Source organism: Barbus barbus, assembly GCF_936440315.1.
Source record: "Barbus barbus genome assembly, chromosome: 13".
In the NCBI taxonomy this organism is placed as follows: Eukaryota; Metazoa; Chordata; class Actinopteri; order Cypriniformes; family Cyprinidae; genus Barbus; species Barbus barbus.
This window is the reverse complement of record NC_136741.1, coordinates 19,948,757-19,968,921: the sequence shown is the minus strand read 5'-3', so window position 1 is coordinate 19,968,921 and position 20,165 is coordinate 19,948,757. Positions and strand designations below refer to the sequence as shown.

Genomic DNA, 20,165 nt, shown 5'->3' with positions numbered 1-20,165 from the left:
AAGAGAGAGAAAAAAAAAAAAAAAAAAAAAAAAAAATAATAATAATAATAATAATAATAATAATAATAATAATAAAAAAATAATAATTATAATTATAATGATAATAATAAAAATAATAATAATAAAAAAAAAAAAAAAAAAAAAAGGAATTAGAAAAAAAAAAAAAAAAAAAAAAAAAAAAAAAAAATTGTGGATAAAGTCAACAGAGAAGGGGGAGAGAGAGAGAGGAAAAAAAAAAGAGAATGGGGGATAGAGAGAGAGAGGAAAAAAACAAAACAAAAAAAAAAAACAGACAATTTGCTTCGATACCTGCTGACAAAAAGAGAAAACAACAGAAGACACAACAGAAGACACAACATCAGAGAAACTGCAGCAACAACCAACATCTGTATGAATCACAATAAATTCTAAATGTTAAATGTTATTGAGCAACACGCATAACTAATATTACAAAATAAGTTTTGAAGCAACAGCAGATCAGAACAATGTGTGTCTGTGAGCACCCGTTTTTACACCAATGTGAATGCTTGAGTGTACACCTGTGTGTGTGAGCGCGCTTGTGTTCATAAGGTTCCTCCATGTAAATGTTTAATAGTGTGTGTGTGGGGAACAACAGCCCCATCCCGCAAGGCATGAAGCAGGCATGGAAGAGACCCAGGCCCCAAACATCCGGAGGCCCCCCAGGGCACGGGACCCCCAGGGGAACCACCGCAGGGACAACTGCGGCCCCCACCCAGAAAAGGGCAGAGGAGAGCCCGAAGGTGGGACATCCGACAGCCACAGTGTAGACACCCCAGGGTGCCGTGGCGGCAAGCCCGCAGGCTCCGCCGGCAGCCGACCACACCAGGGCAGACCGAGCCCTGGGCCCGGAGATCCAAGGGCCCCCCACCCCCCAACCGGGGCCCAGCAAGGCCAGTAGGGCCAGGCCCCGCCAAGCGACCGCCGAGAGTGGGTCAGCGCTCACCCGAGCATCCTGCCCCGGCGCGAGAAACCACCAATGCACCGGCGGCATCCTCCACCGGCAGGGCATGGTGGTGGGGTGGGGGTCGACTGAGATGATGAGTGAGGTGGAGTCTAAGGCCCGACCTGACACATAGACGTAGACGAACAAGCACACATATACACAAGCATACGTTCCCACCCTCATGCACGCAACGAATATTCTCACCCTCGCCCCACATGTAGACACACAAAAATGGACATGGTACCCACACTCACACTCCCTATATGCACTCTATACTCCTAGATCCAGGCACCACCACCCCCAGAGGGGTAATCAGCGCCCGATCCCGGAGCTGAACCCCCTTCGCTCTGGCGTGGGGACAGGAAGACCACCCCGGTCCCCGCAGCAGCAGAGAAGACCACCAGCCCAGACCCCGACCGGGCGGCCAGCTCATCCTCGCAGCCCCCGGCCCCGGACAGAGAACAGAGAACAGGGGTGTGAGATAAAAAAAAAAAAAAAAAAAAAGAGACCCCATGCTTCACCTCACCCGCTCAAATGTAGTGTTGGTGTGTGTTGTTCTAAGGTGCTTTAAAACAGGGGTGCTTTAAAACAGGGGAGGGGCACCCTCCACAAGCTTGTGTCAGCTCGTCCCCTCCCTAGAGCCCTCAATGTCTATGTGCAACTTAAAATTGAGAAGTGGGCACTGGCACCAGAGGGAAGGCTGAATGAACAGACCGCCCTCCGGATGCCATTCAGTGTGCCCACCCCCAAGGCCCTATATGTATGTGTCATGTGACAGTAAGTAATGAGAATGTCTAAGCTGTAATGTGTGATTGAGATGCAGGTGGCCACGAGGAGACAGAGGAGTACCACCTCCCCCGCATCCCAGCGACACACCCGCACCTCAAAACCCTACCTATGTGTTGGTGTGATGGAGCGGGAGAAGTGAAGCCTTAGGGATGGGGAGGAAAGCATCAGAGGGGGCAAAATACCCCCCCCTTCGGAGCCAGCTCCCCCGCTGACCCCCATAGGCACCCCCATTACCCCAAATCTGCCCAGGGCGGGGGGCCCAGGCCCATCCAGACCAGGGCCCATGGCAGCCCGGGGCGGCCCACCAGACCCCACAGCAGAGGAAAAACTACCCCACCCCATCACTCATTCAACTCCCAGACTACATAAGACAATAAGACACCCAGGTTAGGCCCGTTTTCCCTGCCTCTATTGGATCCCCCCCGCGGAGGCACCGATGCATCGAAGACCCCCACACCAGGGCCGGGTCCAAGCGCATGCACCAACCCATGCTCCCGGCGGCACACCAACCAGGACCCAAGCCCCCCAGGCCCAGCCGTAACCCCAACCGGGAGGCAGAGCGCCCCCAGAACCCCAAGCCCCCCCCGGACCAACCCTGGAATAGTACAGCCGCCAGGCCGGCAACCTACGTCCGCCGGCACAGGCATCCCCAGTAGCGCCGCATGCAGCCGCCAGAAAAACAGCACCCAAGAGTCACCAATACCCCATCCAGGCCAAGATCGCAGCCCCAGCGCCGAACCCCCCAAGAAACCCACCCCCAGGGAACTCCCAGATGCCCCAAGCCCATATGGCCACCCCAACAGCAAAAACCACAGCCGGACAGAATCAGGACCCCCACTCACACTAGGTGATGGAGCTGATCAAAGGAGTCCAGAGAGATTGATCTAATGTGGCAGCAGAAGCTGTGTCAAGACTAATATAATCCCACAAATAATTTCTATATTGGTTGATATTAAGATTATTTTTATTTTTCCAGTTCATGAGGACAGTCTTCTTAGCAATGCATAGGGCAGTGAAAGCCATGTGGATTGTGTTACCTTCTGTAGTGACACCATCTAGGTCGCCCAACAAGCAGACTGAAGGAGAGGCTGGAATAGAGCATTTAAGACACTTTGATAAATCTTCACAAATCCTGTACCAGTACCTCTGAACAGGTGGACAGAACCATAGAGCGTGGATGTAATTGTCAGGTGTATTGCCTTGACAGTGTGAGCAGTTGTTAGAAGCTGTAAGACCCATCCTGAACATCCGATGACCTGTGTAGTGCACTCTATGCAGGATTTTGTATTGTATTAATTGTAAACCAGGATTTCTAATCAGTTCAAAGGTTTTTAAACATATCTGAGACCAGAAATTATGGTCCCAGTTTACTGCTAGATCTGCCTCCCATTTTGCAATAGGAAGTGATACTGATTCATCTATTTTGGAAAGTGTCCTGTATATTTTAGACATTAATTTGGGGGTTTTGAGATTAAGAAAATCTGCCACACTTGGTGGTATTTGTAATTTGATATGATTAGATTTAAATTTCCCTTTTACAATAGATTTAATTTGTTGATATTCTAAAAATCTGTTTTTGTTAATCCCATATTGTTTAACTAATTTGTCAAAGGGAATAAAGTCTGTCCCTTCTAATATATGTTCCAGGTATTTAATACCTTTACAACTCCAATCTGTGAGGTTCATCATATTATTGTTTAGTAATATGTCAGGATTGTTCCAGATGGGGGTACGTTTGCATGGGATTAGTGAAGACTCAGTCATTTTTAGAAACTCCCACCATGCTGTCAGAGAAGAGCTGATACTGATGCTTTTGAAGCATACGTGTCGTTTGATGATCAAGCTAATGAATGGCAGATCCGAAATCTCTATATTATTGCATAATGCCTGTTCTACATCTAGCCAAGGCTCATCTAAGAGGGTGTGTTTTAACCACCCTGAAATGTGTTGAAGCCTGTTGGCTAAGAAATAGTGGTGAAAGTTAGGTAGATCTAGTCCTCCTTTATCCTTGGTCTTTTGTAGCGTTTTTATCATCAAAATTAAAACAAAAAAACTTTTGAAATGTTTTACTTTACATATAATGAATCTAAAATATATGAAAGTTTCACTTTTTGAAATAAGTAACAAGAGAAAATTTACTTTTTCATGATATTCTAATTTTTTTAGATGTACCTGTATACATTTTTTAAATCTCTGTATATCAAAAGCGGAACAGAGGCAGAACATAAGTGTATGACAACACTGCTGAAATGTTCCTGGCATACTAAACGCAGAGTTTAACATTTGGCTTCACACAAGCATTGCAGCTTTGTTCTACAGACGTGTCTGGTTTCTGTTCTCTGGGGAACACTTGTTGTTGGAGATCTCTCAGTTGCTGGCTCCATTCACAGTGGACGAGTGTCACAATAAAACAGAGAATAACACAGGAGAGCCAACACACGACACAGATGTGAAGCACAAATGAACGATCATAGAAGAAATGACAAAGGAACATTTCAAGACAATATGAGGCGATGAGAGAGATTAAAAATACACTACATATTAGAGCAGAATGGCTAAAGTATACTGACTTTTATGTATTTATTACAATTACATAAATGAGATGTGATTTAAAATGCAAAATCACATATAAAGGGATTAATAAAGTCTATCAAATCAAAATCAAATAAAGGGGGTATTTAATTATTTTATTTACTCTTCTGTTGAAGGACAAAACAATGAGAGTTATAATGTACTGGTACAGCCATGAGAAGACAGGAGCTTTTTTATAATAACAATTATTATATTTATTTAGCCTGTTTCAGGTCTTGTCTTGTGAAGCTACTTTTCATTATACCTGTGTGTGAGACTTAGTGATATTAATTCTATTAGGCTAGTTTAAATCAATCAAATCAAAGTCATAACAGTGTACAAATTCAGAACAATTTTGCAATATAAAGTCATTTTCCAAATATACAGTGAAAAGATTAAAAGGAAAGAACTCAAAAGAACAATTATTCACAAATTTGACATCACTATTTCTGTCACGAATGCACCAAGCAAAGCTAGGATGGATGATGCTCATCAGTAAACGTAGGAGCGTTAGACAAAGGCCCTGTTCGAAATGCATACTTCACACTTGCGTACTTACAATGGCTGCCACATGTGCATGTCCATTAAGTCTTTGAGCTCATAGGGTGTTGCATTCATCAATTTAGCTTTCAGAAGGGTGTCTTCAATCACGAAAGTGTGAGCTCAGAGGAAGATTGCAAGGTTTTAGGGTCCGATTTGGGACAGGGCCTAAATAGTACGAATAGTGTGTACACACTGAAAAGTTCCAAAAAGAAAAAGTGCACTTTATGTATCCAGATGATGCACTTAACCCAAAAAGCAAAATGTGGAGAGTTGGACATTTCATGCACTCTGCAGTCACAGTTTTAATTGCATAGCGGAGGGGAAGGGGCTATAAGACTCTCATGTACACTAGTTGAGTACATAGTACATAGTGTAGAGTGCGCCATGTGTGGCGAAATTTAAAGTTGCTATGAAATGGAAAACAGCAACAGATTTTACTTGCATATTGTAATGTCGATCCAAGTGTAACATCTTATAAAACTAAAGAAAGGGCAGGGACTTGTTTTTATTGGTTGTTGGTTGTATTTTTAGTTGTGGGCGTGGCACTAAAAAATGGAGGCAGACTGAGAGCTTGCAGGGGTGGGGTTTAAACTGACTAAACGATTAGAGAAATCTTGCATACATCAAGGATACTTTTTTTAAAAAACATATGTGCATAACACACATTTAGAAAATTAAAATTTTGGGATTTTGAACAAATTTACTCCGATTTGAAACTTGAAAGCTTCTTTTCAAGTTCATAGTAACTGCATAGTAGCATTTCTTCTTACAGGTTTGGAATGACATTGGGGCTAAATAAAATTTTGGATGCACTATCCCTTTAAAAAAAATCAGGAGGGAAATGCTACTTTTCATTTCCCCATCCTAATCAGTATTATCTTCATGCTTTCCATGCCCTTTTTCCAGCTCCTTGTTTATTTGTGAACAACACACTCCCTGGTACAAGAACGATTTTTTAGCAGTAATTAAGTCTTAATAGCTTTTAGCGAATGCTCTGTCCCCCCCTTTCACCTAGACAGATGACACAGACACACCCAGCTCCCTTTGCCACAGTGGGACCAGCTGCATAATAATTGGATGTTCTCACAGTAGGAGGGAGCGCTAAATGTCATCCGCGGTGCTGAAATAAAGCTGAAAAAATAGGAAGAGGAAATAACTGTACTTGTGAAAATATCCTTTTCATTTCTTGAGGGACAGCAGTGATTAGGGATTGGGGGACAAAAAATAAAAATCTTTCATAGATTCTCTTTGAGGAATGTTTTCAGAGACTGCTACAATGGGCAAAATAACTGAACTAACAAAGAGAATGATAAATAGGGTTATCTATGTAAAGACGAACCAAGGTGCCCTCACAACTGTTGGTCCCCTACCACAGGCCAAATCCGCTTGGGGAGGAGAGATTAATTTCATTACGCAAACCATTGTCAGCTACCATACCATTAAAGACTGCTTTAAAAAAGCAGCATTCCTCAATATCATCAGCTCATAAAGAGCTACAATAGAGTGAATTAGTGGCAACTTTTTCAGCAGCTTTGGTTCCCGAAGTATGTTTCCCATTCATTTTTAAACCAAACCAACCAGCTATGAGGAGAATCACAACATTATAATCTTTGATTTGAATCAAAAAAGTATCTGAGAATTGGACAAGACAAAGGTTCAAGACTGAGTAAATAACGCTCTTGGTTACTTATGTAACTTCGGTTCCCCGAAATGAGTGAACGAGACATTGCTATGGGAAATACATTTTCCTCTAATACTACTGAAGCCTTATTGAATCACACCAGTGAAACTGGCCAATGGCGTTCAAGCACACGAAATATGAGTGGGATGTATATAGAGTGGGATTCCCGCTCATATTTTGCGCGCCTGAACGCCATTGGCTAGTTTCACTGGCGTGATACAATAAGGCTTAGAGGAAAATGTATTTCCCATAGCAATGTAAAGTGCCTGAATTGAAGGGGAACAACTTTATTGTTGGAAAAAACTACAATACCATGAAGCATTACGAATGACAATGATATATAAATCACACACACTCACTCACACACTCGTTTGTGTGTGTGTGTGTACTTGTTTATGCTACATTGTGGCGACCAAATGTCCCCACAAGGATAGTAAAACCTGAAATTTTTGACATTTTGGGGACCGGCCTGGAGTCCCCATGAGGGACATTTTTTTTTTTTTATTAAAAATAGTAAATTATGTTTATCTGAAAGTGTAACAATGCAAACAGATTTTCTGTAAGGGTTAGGGTTAGTCTTCGGTTAGGGGATAGAAAATATCGTTTGGTCAGTATAAAAGTAATAGGAAGTCTATGGAAAGTCACCACAATTCACACACACACACACACACACACACACACAGGTCATTTGTTGTGCTTTATGGGAGTCTCAAAACTTTTTTGGTGTGACTTTCTCACCTTGATTATCTGATTGGAGGAAATTTCTTAGAATCATGGGTAATGTAATTTTTCATCACACTGTAAAAAATTTACATTTTGAAAAATTGTGGGAACTGACAAATAAATATTGACAACAAATTTCTTCCCAATAATTCTCCCCAAACAAAAAAAAAATGCATGGTGGTCATTTTAGCTGAAGGTCTGAAGTTAAAATAAAAAATATACATTCACCGAACATATTAAATTGTGCTCAGCCAATCTATCAAGCACAAGTGAAAAATCTGTGTTGGCCGAACAAGCTTTGCAGCAAAAAACATCGTGTACGCACGCGCCTGAGAGAAACCGTTGCTGTAGTGAATTCAAATTCCTTTGCGCGGGAGAGAGAGAGAGAGAGATGAGCCGATGCTGAAGGGCGAAAGAACACCATTTACACTACAGACGTATTTTCTATCATTAAAGTTATGGTGAGTACTGACTATTAAGTCATGTTTCACGTAACGTTACTACATTGTATTTAGCAGAATAACTTTACTGGTGACATCTTGGCGTTTAACTTAGTTTAGCCCATACTGATATCTTGGCAGGAGTGTGCGATATATATTGTCTGTGATAACATTGTAATTGTTGTTTTAACGATGTGGGATTTGACATTATCATGTATATCGCAAAAACCAAACAAAACACGCCTAATTTACATAGTGCATGAATACATTAATATTCCGTGATGAAGATTAGACTAATGCGCGTGCGCATGTACGGTGCGTTTTCTTTACAACAGTTCAATAAACAAGATGCGTTTTAGACGCATTATTGCCTGTTTTTGCTCTATTTCGCCAACAAAAATAATTCATATCAAAAACTTTAGGAGCCGGCTGTCCACGATATTCCTTAAAGGGTAACTAAACCCTAAAGCAACTTTTTTGAGTTAATGATCTGTAAGACTGTGTCTTTATTAGTGGTGTGCATTGATTCAAGTAAATGTTTTGACATTTGGTTATAAAGTGTTTTAATTCTACAATATATGGTGTAAAAAAGTCCTATTGGACTTTGCATACCCCGGCTGTGACATATGATGGCACTTATTAACCACGCCCCTGCACGAACTAACCACGCCCTTGGCATAGGCTCAGCCCCTGGTATAAAAACATCTTGTTCCATCAAAACCACTGTAGCGAGTCAGGAGTTGGAATTGCGAGTATTGAAAACGATCAAGATAGCGTATATTAGCATCTAGTTAGCATAACCATTTATATAGTTATTAAGATTATTTTGTGTAGCCTAGTTAGTTAATTAGCATACAGTTGTTAGTGTAGTATTGTTAGAAGCATAGTTATTAGCATAGTATTGCATCAGTTAGGATAGCATTAAGTTAGCATAGAATTTTAGCATTACCTTTATCTGTATTTAGTACAGTGGTTAGGATGGGACATAGGTGTTGCTGGTTGCAACAGCACTGCTGGACTGCATAACTTTCCAGCAGACTTGAAAATTAGGTGCCAGTGGTTGCATGCACTTGGCCTGGAAGACCTTGAGTTCCCCCCTAGAGCTGGAGTGTGTAACCTGCATTTTACGCGGGATTGCTTCTCCAACGCAATCGAGGTGGAAATGGGCTTCTCCAAACAGCATGTGAGAAATTCACGGCAATTTTGTTGTCACCACGTCTTGTTAAAGACATGCAAGTAAATTAGTCCAGAATACCACACCTCTGGAATCGAGTGTTTCCACAGCCTCATTCGGAAGTTCTCACCCAAAAATGTGGTGTGCTCCTTCAAAGGAATGTTGTGCAGGTAAACAGGATAATGGATTACACATTTAGTGCTGCTTACTAAATTCACTACAATGTTGTAACCTGTAAAAACACATTTGTAACTTATTGAAGTTATCTTATTATTTGGGGAAGTCGTGGCCTAATGGTTAGAGAGTTGGACTCGTGATCCAAAGGTTGCGGGTTCGAGTCTCCGGCCGGCAGGAATTGTAAGTGGGGGGAGTGAATGTACAGCGCTCTCTCCACCCTCAATACCACGACTAAGGTGCCCTTGAGTAAGGCACCGAACCCCCAACTGCTCCCCGGGCGCTGCAGCATAAAATGGCTGCCCACTGCTCCGGGTGTGTTCACGGTGTGTGTGTGCACGTTGGATGGGTTAAATGCAGAGCACGAATTCCGAGTATGGGTCACCATACTTGGCTGAATGTCACTTCACTTCACTTATTAAGTCATGTTAGAGATTATTGTTTAGTGATTAATGTATTTTTTTTCCTTTCAGACTACAGCTTGCTGCGATGCATTATAATGAAAATGTAGGCAGATCACAGGCATCTACTGCAGCTGGTGATCTGCGATACGCAATTGTTTTCCCGAAGTTTAAGCATGGCGATTTCACAGTGAGAGCTCTGAAGAGCAATCCTACCACAGGTAACTTATGCTTGCCTTATCCCAGTTATCTCAGAAAAAAATATATTATAATAATTGTCTTTCTGAAGGCTACATTGACAAATTAATGGAGCTGCTGTTCCACCATGTGGTGGAAGACCCTCAGCCGTACCTGGACTTCTCTGGACAAATGGCTGTGCCAGAAAAACTGTGTGCTCAGTTTATTCGGCCCGACAAGGAGGAGGCAGTGAGCAGACACAGGTCACGGTTCTTTAAGAACACATGAGGTGTGTGATAATCTCTTATGTTATTGTCATCAAAATTATGTATAATCTAAGAAATAAGTGTGTGTGTGTGTGTGTGTATATATATATATATATATATATATATATAATTTTTTTTTTTTTAAATTTCAGAAGGACATCGTTTCTGTTTCTGTGTCGCTTTAAAGATACTTCATCCTCACCCTTAAGTTTGCTGCTATGTATCATCTCTTCGGTTCTGTCTTTCAAAACAGCTTCACTTCGCTTCAACAGCTCCAATTAGCACTACAGGTTCTGAGACTTTGCTTTGAAGTACTTGCTGACTAAATGTATTAGACACTACAGTACTACACTGTTCAATGTAGTCAATATACTATAATCTTTCGAAACAGCGCATGAAGTTATGATCACTTGTACTGTTGTACAGGCTGCTCTAGGTATCCCCCATCTAGCAAATTCTCTTCTTTATGGAATCAGCCTGTTTAACACTGGCTCTTGCATTTCAACACTGTAGCTACCAATAAGTTCAATAGACATTTTCCATCAAACACAAGGTAAAGAGCTACTTAAAGCCTGGTATGGATGTTATACCCACTCTGCCAGCTTGGACACATCTGTCTGTCATCTACAACATTCAACAAAATGGTTTTCACTTGAAAAAGCTTTTTAATGATGTATTATAATGGATTTATAGGTGGAGAATGTCTAGAATCTGATCCATAACTGGAGATAAGTGCCATATACAGCTTGTAACACATAGGGGTTTAGTGCTATACTGGCTCAAAGCCTGGATGGGCTATTATACAACCCACTCCACCAATCTGGTCACACCTGTATACTACCTACAACATGAGAATGTTTATTACTACTTTGTTAGGATGATTTATTTATTGATTCGAATTGATAAGGCTCTGGCCCTGTGTCCACAGACAATTCACCCTCCTCCACTTCAGGTGAAGGTGGGGGAGAAAAGTCCTCTACATCGAATGACCGCACTGTTGCATAGCTACTGGCGTCACTCCAGTCACTCTCCATCTTTGCGAGTCTGACAACTGTCAATCAATCCGTCACTGCGGGACACAGGTGCACGCCCCCCGCTCAGCCCCGCCCTCGGTTCATCCCCTCTGTCTCTGCTCTGCCCACTTTTCCAGCATTTTTCAAATATTGCCAGTGGGTGGAGTTAGGCTCTGACCAGGGGTTTAGTTACCCTTTAAGAGACCAGCACAATAACACACTCAGCAAAATATTGTCTAATTATCATTATCTATAAAATCCCAGAAAATATTGAGATTTAATTTTTGTCAATATTGCACACCCCTATCTCTCAGTTACCTAAAGTTATTGAACTAAATTATTTTTATCTCACTTTATGATGAATATATGAGATGTATGAGACACAAGGAATATGTTTCTGCTATAACAATTTTTTTGTTCCCATTAGTGTAACCCACCATAGGTCTGAGCTCACGAGGCACCATTTGGTGTAGAAAAGGAACCACTTAGAATTTCACAGTGAATATTTAACAGTAGTTCTTTTTGGATATACGTTTAGTCCATACTATTAGCTCTTAGATGTAATTTGTGAGGGGTTGCTTTATTGAGAGCTGCCATGAGACATGGCTTGGTGTAATGTAGGCTGCTAATTCTAATGTAGACTTAGTATTGACATTTCTATTGTATACTTCATATATAAAGTATATATAAATAATTTTATATATTTATACTTAATGTATATATATTAAAATGTTTTTTTTATTTAATTTTTTTTTACAGAGTACAGAGCCATTGGAGAACCACACAACTTTAATGAAAATGGGAATTCTTTAAATAGAAAGCAGCAGCAGTTGCACTTCATGGGCCCTGTCAAGTGCGCTGAAAGTCTCCGTTGTCCTGGAAGAGGAGGTAGTGCTTGACAATTTAGGAGACTTTGTAAATGCATTTATTGTACGTTTTTGGATTATTTTATGCACTTATCCTGGAGTACAAGGGATACTTAATAGTGTATCATTTAATAACTTTTTAATTTTCTTTTGGGACAACAGGGAATAAACAATTCAGTAAGGTTGCTTTAGCACTATACATTTACCAATATACATTTTTAAATTAGGTAAAACAAAAAATGTATGCTACTAATATTTAATTGGGCCAATAACTTGGTTTGGTAGACTTATTTTTTCCCAATTGGCTCAACATATTATTTCTCATTGAGCCAATGTTAACAGACTGTTGCCACAATTGATCAAATTCAGTTAGCACAAATCCAATGGAAAAATTTAGATGTAATCAGTTACTAGAACATTTTGAGTTGGGGAGGTCTGAATTTTTTTTTTACAGTGTAGCAATTCTGCTGTTAAGAGTGATTATAAAAACAAATAATGTGCTTCATCAAAAGAATCAGTTAACAAGTTGGTCAAAGGTCAACAAGTTACAGATTCAATTTTTCTTCCCAGATCCCAGATTATTGTGGGTATTCTGCTCTCGAATGGATTTATTTTTGCCTTTGTTATGATAAGATCATGTAGAACAGACTGGAAGCGAAGTGAGAGTGGGATTAGGAAAGGTCCTCAATCCGGGATTCAAACTTGGGATGCCCATAGTGTAATAGAGCTATAGTGTATGTCGGTTCACTTGCCCCACATGGCTATTGACTTGAATGGATATTTGACCAACAAAAATAAATAAATTTATTACCCTTGTATCATTCCAAACCTGAATTTCTTTTGTATGAAATTCTTCAAAATATCTTTTGTGCTTTGCAGAAGAAATAGTCATACGAGTTTGGAACCACATAAGGGTGCGTAAATGGTTACAGAATGTAGATTTTCGGGTGAACACCATGGCAACTTTGTAAAAATCACATTCATCAAATCTGCCCACTGTCAGGGGCAGCCGCTGGGAGTTCAAGCAGTTTCCCCATTTTATTTAGGTCTCCCTGGAGGCTAATACTCACCACAGACATTAGCAAAATCACAGTGTGACACCTGGTGGGGGAGTTCCTCTTTCCATTACCAGGCACCGAGCCACCGTCTCCTCTGGGGAGCCAGGCATAACCGCAATGTCGGCATACTGACAAGAATCATGAGCTGGTATGCAGGGAAGGGCGAATTTATGCAGTGGAACAACAGAACCACAAACAATTGACAACTGTTTTCATTTAGCCAGTGCACAAGAAGGAGACAAAGAGCAACAAAAGAGCTATTTTTAACAATTTAATATATCAATATATAGATATTTATCAACAACTTGAATTTCATAGAAACGTGAGTGAGACCATTTTGGCATACAGTACAGATATTCCATGTAAGTACAGTTTTGCTAACATTAAAACCCCCTCCCTATTCCCTCCACCTCCGACCCACTGACACAGACACCAGAAAAAAAAAAAAAAAACATAACATTATTGGAAAATATACATGAACACATACAAGGCACCAATAAATTAAACTGTAACCCTCTCTTTCAACACTGAATCTAACCTATTAAATAGAATTACAATTTAATTTATCTATTAAATAAATGTACAGACACAAATTAAACACTATTTCTGCAATATTTACGGTTAAAAAGCAAAAATAAAATTAAGACCAGGAGGAAAAAAGAAAAAGAAAATTGAAAACACTTTGGCAGATTATTAATTTTAGTTACAATCAAGTAGTAAAGAAATCCAGTGCTCTTGAGTACAAACAAATCCATATGGTCTACACTCTTTTTCTTCCAGGAGACTAATATACACATCTTCTTTATACAAGAAATGTTTAAAACCTTATCAAAAGTTTTGCTGTATGAAAACATATTTACAAATCATGATTCAGACTCATTGGACTGCAACGGTCACCCTTCCCCCATCCTATGTAATCATTTACACAGTGCAGAAGGCTTCTTGAAAAAGTTTGTGCAACAAACAGCATACAAAATGTGTCCAAACAGCTATGGAATAACCGGTACGCACGTTTCCTCAAATGACAGGAATGACAGGCCCTCCTTCCTCCCCCTCTCCTGAAATTAACACCTACAAACCATACAAAAAATGAACAGTTCTTCAAGTAATACACATCATGTCAACATGATCTCATAGGGGGAAACCAAAATAGAGGTCTTTTTTTTTCCCCCACAGGTCACAAAGAGTACAGACAGGAATATTATCATTATCTGTTATGGGTGTGGAGGACCCGACTCATCCATTTAGAGTCGGCGGTTCAGCTCTCCACCAAGTCCACCAAACTAAGGAGCACCGTTCCAGGAGAGGTTCCAGCTTATCGTCCAGTGTATTGTCCATTTTAAAAGAATGGTAGCCCTTTCGAAAGCAATGTCCTACTTGTTGGGCTGATGGGGATGACAGGTAGACAGTGATGAGGAGGAGTTACGGACATCACGAATGTTAGTCACAGTGGAGTGGGGTGAAGGAGCAGCGTAGCGAGTCCCTGCAGTGCTATAGGAAGGCAGGACTCGCCGGTACATATGCATAGAGTAAGAATGATGGACAACGGTCACAAAGTACTGTGTGGTATCTACTGTACAGAGAGGCAGAAAATCCAAGGTCTAAAAGCCTGTTCTAGAACCTTCTGCGAGCAGACTGTTCATGTGTTTATCGAATATGTGTCCCACACATACTAAATTATAATATGCTTAGAGATCTGTTTGTAGAAACTTTGACAGCTAGAGAGCTCAATGTAACAATGTTTCCCATAAAAACATTTTTTGAGCTAACTCTAGAGCAGCACTTGATAACAACGATGAGTTTGGGGTCAGGAAAAAAACGTGCACGATGCCCCTTCTGATTAACAAAAAACCTGATTAAACCAGCCTAAGCTTATTTGCTGGTCTTAATTGTCTTCCAATCTGGCCATGCTGTTTTTTAGTTGGTTTACCTGGTTACCAAAAGCAGCCCAACTAATTGTCAAATGCCCAAAACCCATTTAAAACTAGTTTAGGCTTTTTTCTGGTCTAAGTTGGTCTTAGTTTGGTGTCCAGTTGGTTCAGCTGGTTCACAGTCTAAACCAGCTATGTGCCCAAAATACAACCAAAACCAGTTTAGGCTGGTTATGGTTGGTCTTTTTCTTGTCTTGGTTGTTCTTCCAGCCTAATAAAACTAACACGTGCCCAAAACCAATCTAAAACCATTTTTTTTCTGGTCTTAGTTGGTTTCCTAGTCTGGTGTCCAGGTGGTTCAAGTTGGCCAACAAGTTTGTCTTCCAGTATAAACAAGCCAATAAGTGTCCAAAATACATGTCAAATCAGTTTAGGCTGTTTTTTTTTGGTCTTTGTTAGTCTCCCAGCCTAATCAACTAACAAGTGCCCAAAACCAATCTAAAAGCGGTTTAGGCTGTTTTTTTCTGGTCTTAGTTGGTCTCCTAGTCTGGTGCCTAGGTGGTTTAGTTGGTTGATGAGCTTGTCTTTCAGTCTAAACCAGATGTGCCCAAAACCCATCTAAAACCAGCAAACCAGATTTAATAAGACAAGCAAACTAGATAAGGCTGGTTTAAGTACCCATTGATAATGATTAAACAATTTATGACATTACTGTTCTGAAAAAGCACATGAAGCAGTTGGTTTACCCTGTATTGCTAGTCTGAGATTAATCAAAAACTAAAGTTTCACATGTTCAGAACCGTTATATTTTGAAAGTATTCGAAGCATTTAAAATGTTACCGCTTCCGTTTTAAAAAAATCTAGAAAATCGATTTATCCATTATACTTTCATGAAGATTCATCAAACTAACTATAATATCGATGACAAAAGGCTTGTTATCTCCAAACCATGTCTTCATCTCAAACTCATCTGATCAGAAAACCAACTAAAAACGGCAGCTTCTTTAATCCTCACAGACAAGAGCCGCACACAAGATGCCTCATCACAGCAGAGAAGAGCATAGCTGGCAGGAACAAAGAACCACTCCAGATGCGAGACCACCCACATGCGGGCCAGAACCAAACATACGCATCTCGGGGACTTTCGGTAGTCTCCAACAAAGGGCAACTCACATGACTAGTTCTTCAAAACCATCTGATCTAACAACACAGACACATACTGCCACATGCCAAGTTTTAATCAATGCTGGAAAACCTTCATCCAGCCTTAGGGTTTTTTTCTGGTTTAGCTGAGGCTTAGATGGCCTTGATGGTCTCTAAGATCTGTAAATCAGGGGTTCTCGACCAGGGCAAATGGAAAACTTCGGGGGTCCCCCAATTACATATTTTTTTAGTTTATGTATTTCAGTCTAGATTAGAAAGCCTTCAATTATTGTCTTGGACAAAGGGGGTAAAAAATTTGATAACCACTGTTTTAAATATATCAATCCCCTTTAAACAATCAATTCAGACTAGTCTAACTAAAACCAGCAAAAGAACTTTGGCTGGTTTGAGCTTTTTTTTTTTTTTTAAATCAGCAGGCATATCCAGGTAGATCAAATTCATTTTTTTTTCTTCTTTTTCTACATCCGTTCAATCAGTCAGTGTCCCTCTGACAGTGATACAGAAATAACAAAGCGCTCATTCATCACATGGAGAGAGTTGGAATGTACAGGAAGCCTATATTCAGGCACGCCACATTTCCTGTGCCATGCGCTGAACAGATGACTTTTCAGAGGAGCAAAGCTTTGATCTACGACTCTAATCTATCACACCATTAAGCCACCCAATATGGCAGGCGGTGTCTTGTTGTCAGCATGCTAAAGAGTTTTACCCGAGGCATGACGAATGTAGGCGCGGAAAAGACACATTTGTGTTTGTGCGAGAGTGTGTTTTGCCTGTCTGAGAGAGAGCGATCTAGACTGTAGATATGAACAAACAGCATTTTAGCCATTATCAAACCCTGGCTACCGTATCTATTAGCGTGTTTGTGATAACAAACCACACAGATTGTAGCGATAACTGATCATATTTTAGAAAAACTGATGTCCTGAGCTAAAGTTTTGGGGATATAAATGTGCCTGGGCAGGAAGAATTTAGTTGGTCCAAGAAACTTGATAAAAATGGAAGCCCCAGTGCTGGTGAATTAAATAAAAATGGAAAAACATACTGCCTCTCAAAGTTTGGAGGTGAAACCCTTCATCTCCAGCTAGTGGCTGCAGATCTTTTACAAGGGTCAAATCTGACTGGAGTGACTATGGAAGACATGAAAGTATACTAGTCTTGGCATTGGAAGTATGGACAGAAAAGTACAGATTCTGATTTATTTACAAGGTAAATCTTATTGTTTGTGGTATATTATTTGTTTGTGAGATTATATGAATGCATAACAGCCACATGGTGGAATTTGTGTTTAGTATGTCTGCAAATATTAATTTTCCACCCTCTTTCATATTCTCCTTCTATGTATCTTGCATGCTCACAGGATGGAATGTTCTCAATTCTCTCAACAAGTTTTGCCAAACGAAATGGCCATAGCGCAACTCAAACCAGCTTAAAAAACTATTTCTAATAAAAAAACTACAGTACGAGTGCAGCAGGAGAGCCACTGAGTGTTAGCAACTACTCATGTGATGAGCTATGAAGTTAGTCATCATTGAACAACACTACATACTACTACTGACACAGAGCAGGAATGATGCTAGTAGTTAATTTAAGAACTAATGATTATTGCCCGACTGAGGGTTTATGGGCTGAAAAAGACACTACGAGAAGACAAACCCAGTTTGTAGCTCTCAGCTGTGGAGAGCAAAGTGCTCTTGTGTCCTTTTGGCTCTGTGCACCTTGCTGCGCTGTCTTGTGCGACCTCCTCGATGGAAGGAGAGATGGAGGACTAAAGGATGCATGGATTCAGGGATGGAGAAGGAGAGAGCGAGTGCAAGAATTGCCCTCAGGGGAATTCGTCATCGTCGGGACTGAGCGCCACGCGCTGCGGAGAGCAGATAAAAAACAGTTACACGTGTTGAGAGAAAAGAAGGTGAGAAATAAACACATTGGAAAGAATAAGAAGGCCCATGGAGGAGGAGACGGTTACAGAAACATCTGATATGCAGATCCTCCACATACACAGTGACGAGTGCGACGTGTGGGGCGCTTGAGAGAATCCTGCTATGCCACTGGGGCAGCCCGCCCCATTTCTGCCGCGCGGCTGATGTCTTTATCTCTGCTTGTGCTTGACATGCCGACTGTAGCACAGGAAGTTCAAATCACACTGTTATAATCCCTCCATCTGACTAACAGCTCTCAACAGTGTCATGTTAACTATTTCAGCCCAGGCCGAATAAATCATTACATCACCAAAATAAATTACCAGCAAAACACCTACATAAATAATTAAATTAGAATATATTAAAAGATTGTCCAGTCATTTAAGGTGCTCGTTGCTCATCCCTAAAGCAATTATACTGAATTCATAAAAAAACAACTATGGGATAATGGGAGAGCACAATACCAAAGCTTTCAAACGTGGAAAGCATTTTAAAGCTTCACACACACACATACACACACACAACACAAAAAACCAAAGACTGGCTACATCCAAAATAGCATAATATCCTAGTACATAGTAGGAGAAAACTGTATGTGAAAATGTATGTGTGAATTCATAGTAGTCATAAAACAATAGGCCAAAAGTTCCTGGGTGACCTACTATTTCTGCATCGAATGGGCGCTTTACTATCCCATTATGCCAAGGTAAAGAGATGATGGATAACATGACAATAGCACCTTTCACACATACAGACTTTGCTGCTAAATTACCAGTAAATTACCGTTAAGAGATAATGTGTGAACAGGACCTTTTCAAAATTCCGGTAAATGCATTCTGGCATTTTACCGGTATGAGAAGTTGTAACATTGCCATTAAATTACTGGTAATCTCCTCTGTGTGAAGGCAGAATGAGATTACCGGTATGAGCACGTACAATTTCAGAACTCACTGACGTAAAACGTCTACTCTGGGCCAATCCAGAGCCATTGAAATTCAAAATTTACTGAGGACGCATTTATTCTGCGCTGTGTAGTTCAATTTGAAGTCGACTAATACGATGTCTCTGGGCCAAAAGCAGCTGCATGAATGTAAATGTTTGACACAAAAATGAAAACATCAACAAAAACTTTACCGGTAAAAAGACGGAATGTCGTTGCCTGTGTGAACAGCACATTTTTGTATTTACCAGTAAACTCGTTGCGGTAATTTTACGGCAATTTACTGGTATTACTGTGTGATAGGGGCTAATGACAATACGTAGTACATCTGGATTAAATTCATATTACACACATTCATACTATATACTACAATATTTGCAATTCCTTATTCAAAAGTAGTACCTACTCAGAGAGTATGTGATTTCGGACTCAGCCTATGGGAAACACATACAAACTAATGAAACCTCACATGGTAATCCATACACTAATTAAACATACATTTGAATGAAAATGTGTGGTGAATTATGAATATAAATATGTGTTTGGGAAGAGGCAGCATAATGCTCTCTCTTATGGAACACTGTCTTAGCCCACATTTTATCACTATTTGACTGCCTTCCTCCCTTTGTTCACTTTGCGCTGGACAGCATAGGTGCCCCTGAGTACCAGTGAGCTGCCGGGTCTGGGATACCGCCCCCCAGTGGCAGTGCTAGGTATGGCTGTCTGGCACTGCCACTCACTGCAGGGTAGACGTGGCCGATCTGCTCGCTGCGGCCGATGTGGATTTCGTCGTCGTCATCCTCTGTGGTCTTGCGGTAAACAGGGTTGTCGAAGTTCATGCTCTTGGTGTTCCGTCTCCTCCAGTTGCGCCACACCAGGTAGCCTCCGGTACACATCAGGCCGATGACCACTGTGGCAAGGATAGGAACTGCATGCGTTTAACACACAGTCAACACATACGGCGGGGGCGTTAACACAGCCAGGGGACACAGAGCGGCGTATAATGACACACACACACACACACGTGCTCTGCATTTATCCCATCCAACATGCACACACACAGCAGTGAACACACACCCGGAGCAGTGGGCAGCCATTTATGCTGCGGCGCTCGGGGAGCAGTTGGGGGTTCGGTGCCAAGGGCACCTCAGTCGTGGTATTGAGGGTGGAGAGAGCGCTGGACATTCACTCCCCCCACCTACAATCCCTGCCGGCCCGAGACTCGAACCCGCAACCTTTAGATTACGAGTCGGAATCGAGTCTGAATCTCTAACCATTAGGCCACGACTTATGGTTGTGTGTATCATGACTTTGGTTGTGACTTTAAGGTGTATCATGGCAGACTTGGGCTAAATGGTTTTATTAAAATGTGTGTCATTATTAAAATTATGTATCAAAGATAATCTCATTTCATTCCATGCAGTTGCT

The 20,165-nt window shown here is 41.0% G+C and overlaps 1 protein-coding gene and 1 long non-coding RNA gene across 2 annotated transcripts in view; one reads left to right on the top strand and one right to left on the bottom strand.

Annotated features, from left to right (window-relative positions):
• The first annotated feature begins 7,645 nt into the window (after positions 1 to 7,645).
• Positions 7,646 to 12,607, top strand: LOC306879050. Its single transcript, XR_013784982.1, has 5 exons — positions 7,646 to 7,732; positions 9,533 to 9,681; positions 9,750 to 9,926; positions 10,056 to 10,193; positions 11,676 to 12,607. It is a non-coding gene; the product is annotated as an uncharacterized lncRNA (long non-coding RNA).
• A 5,093-nt stretch (positions 12,608 to 17,700) lies between these two features.
• Positions 17,701 to 20,165, bottom strand: part of LOC306879540 (low-density lipoprotein receptor-related protein 8-like) — a gene marked incomplete at both ends in the record, with an annotated part of 172,944 nt that continues 170,479 nt past the window's right edge. Inside the window, 2 exons of the mRNA XM_079432561.1 lie at positions 17,701 to 17,739; positions 19,478 to 19,665. Coding sequence (XP_079288687.1) covers positions 17,701 to 17,739; positions 19,478 to 19,665 — 227 coding nt within the window. The remainder of the gene's footprint in view (positions 17,740 to 19,477; positions 19,666 to 20,165) is intronic.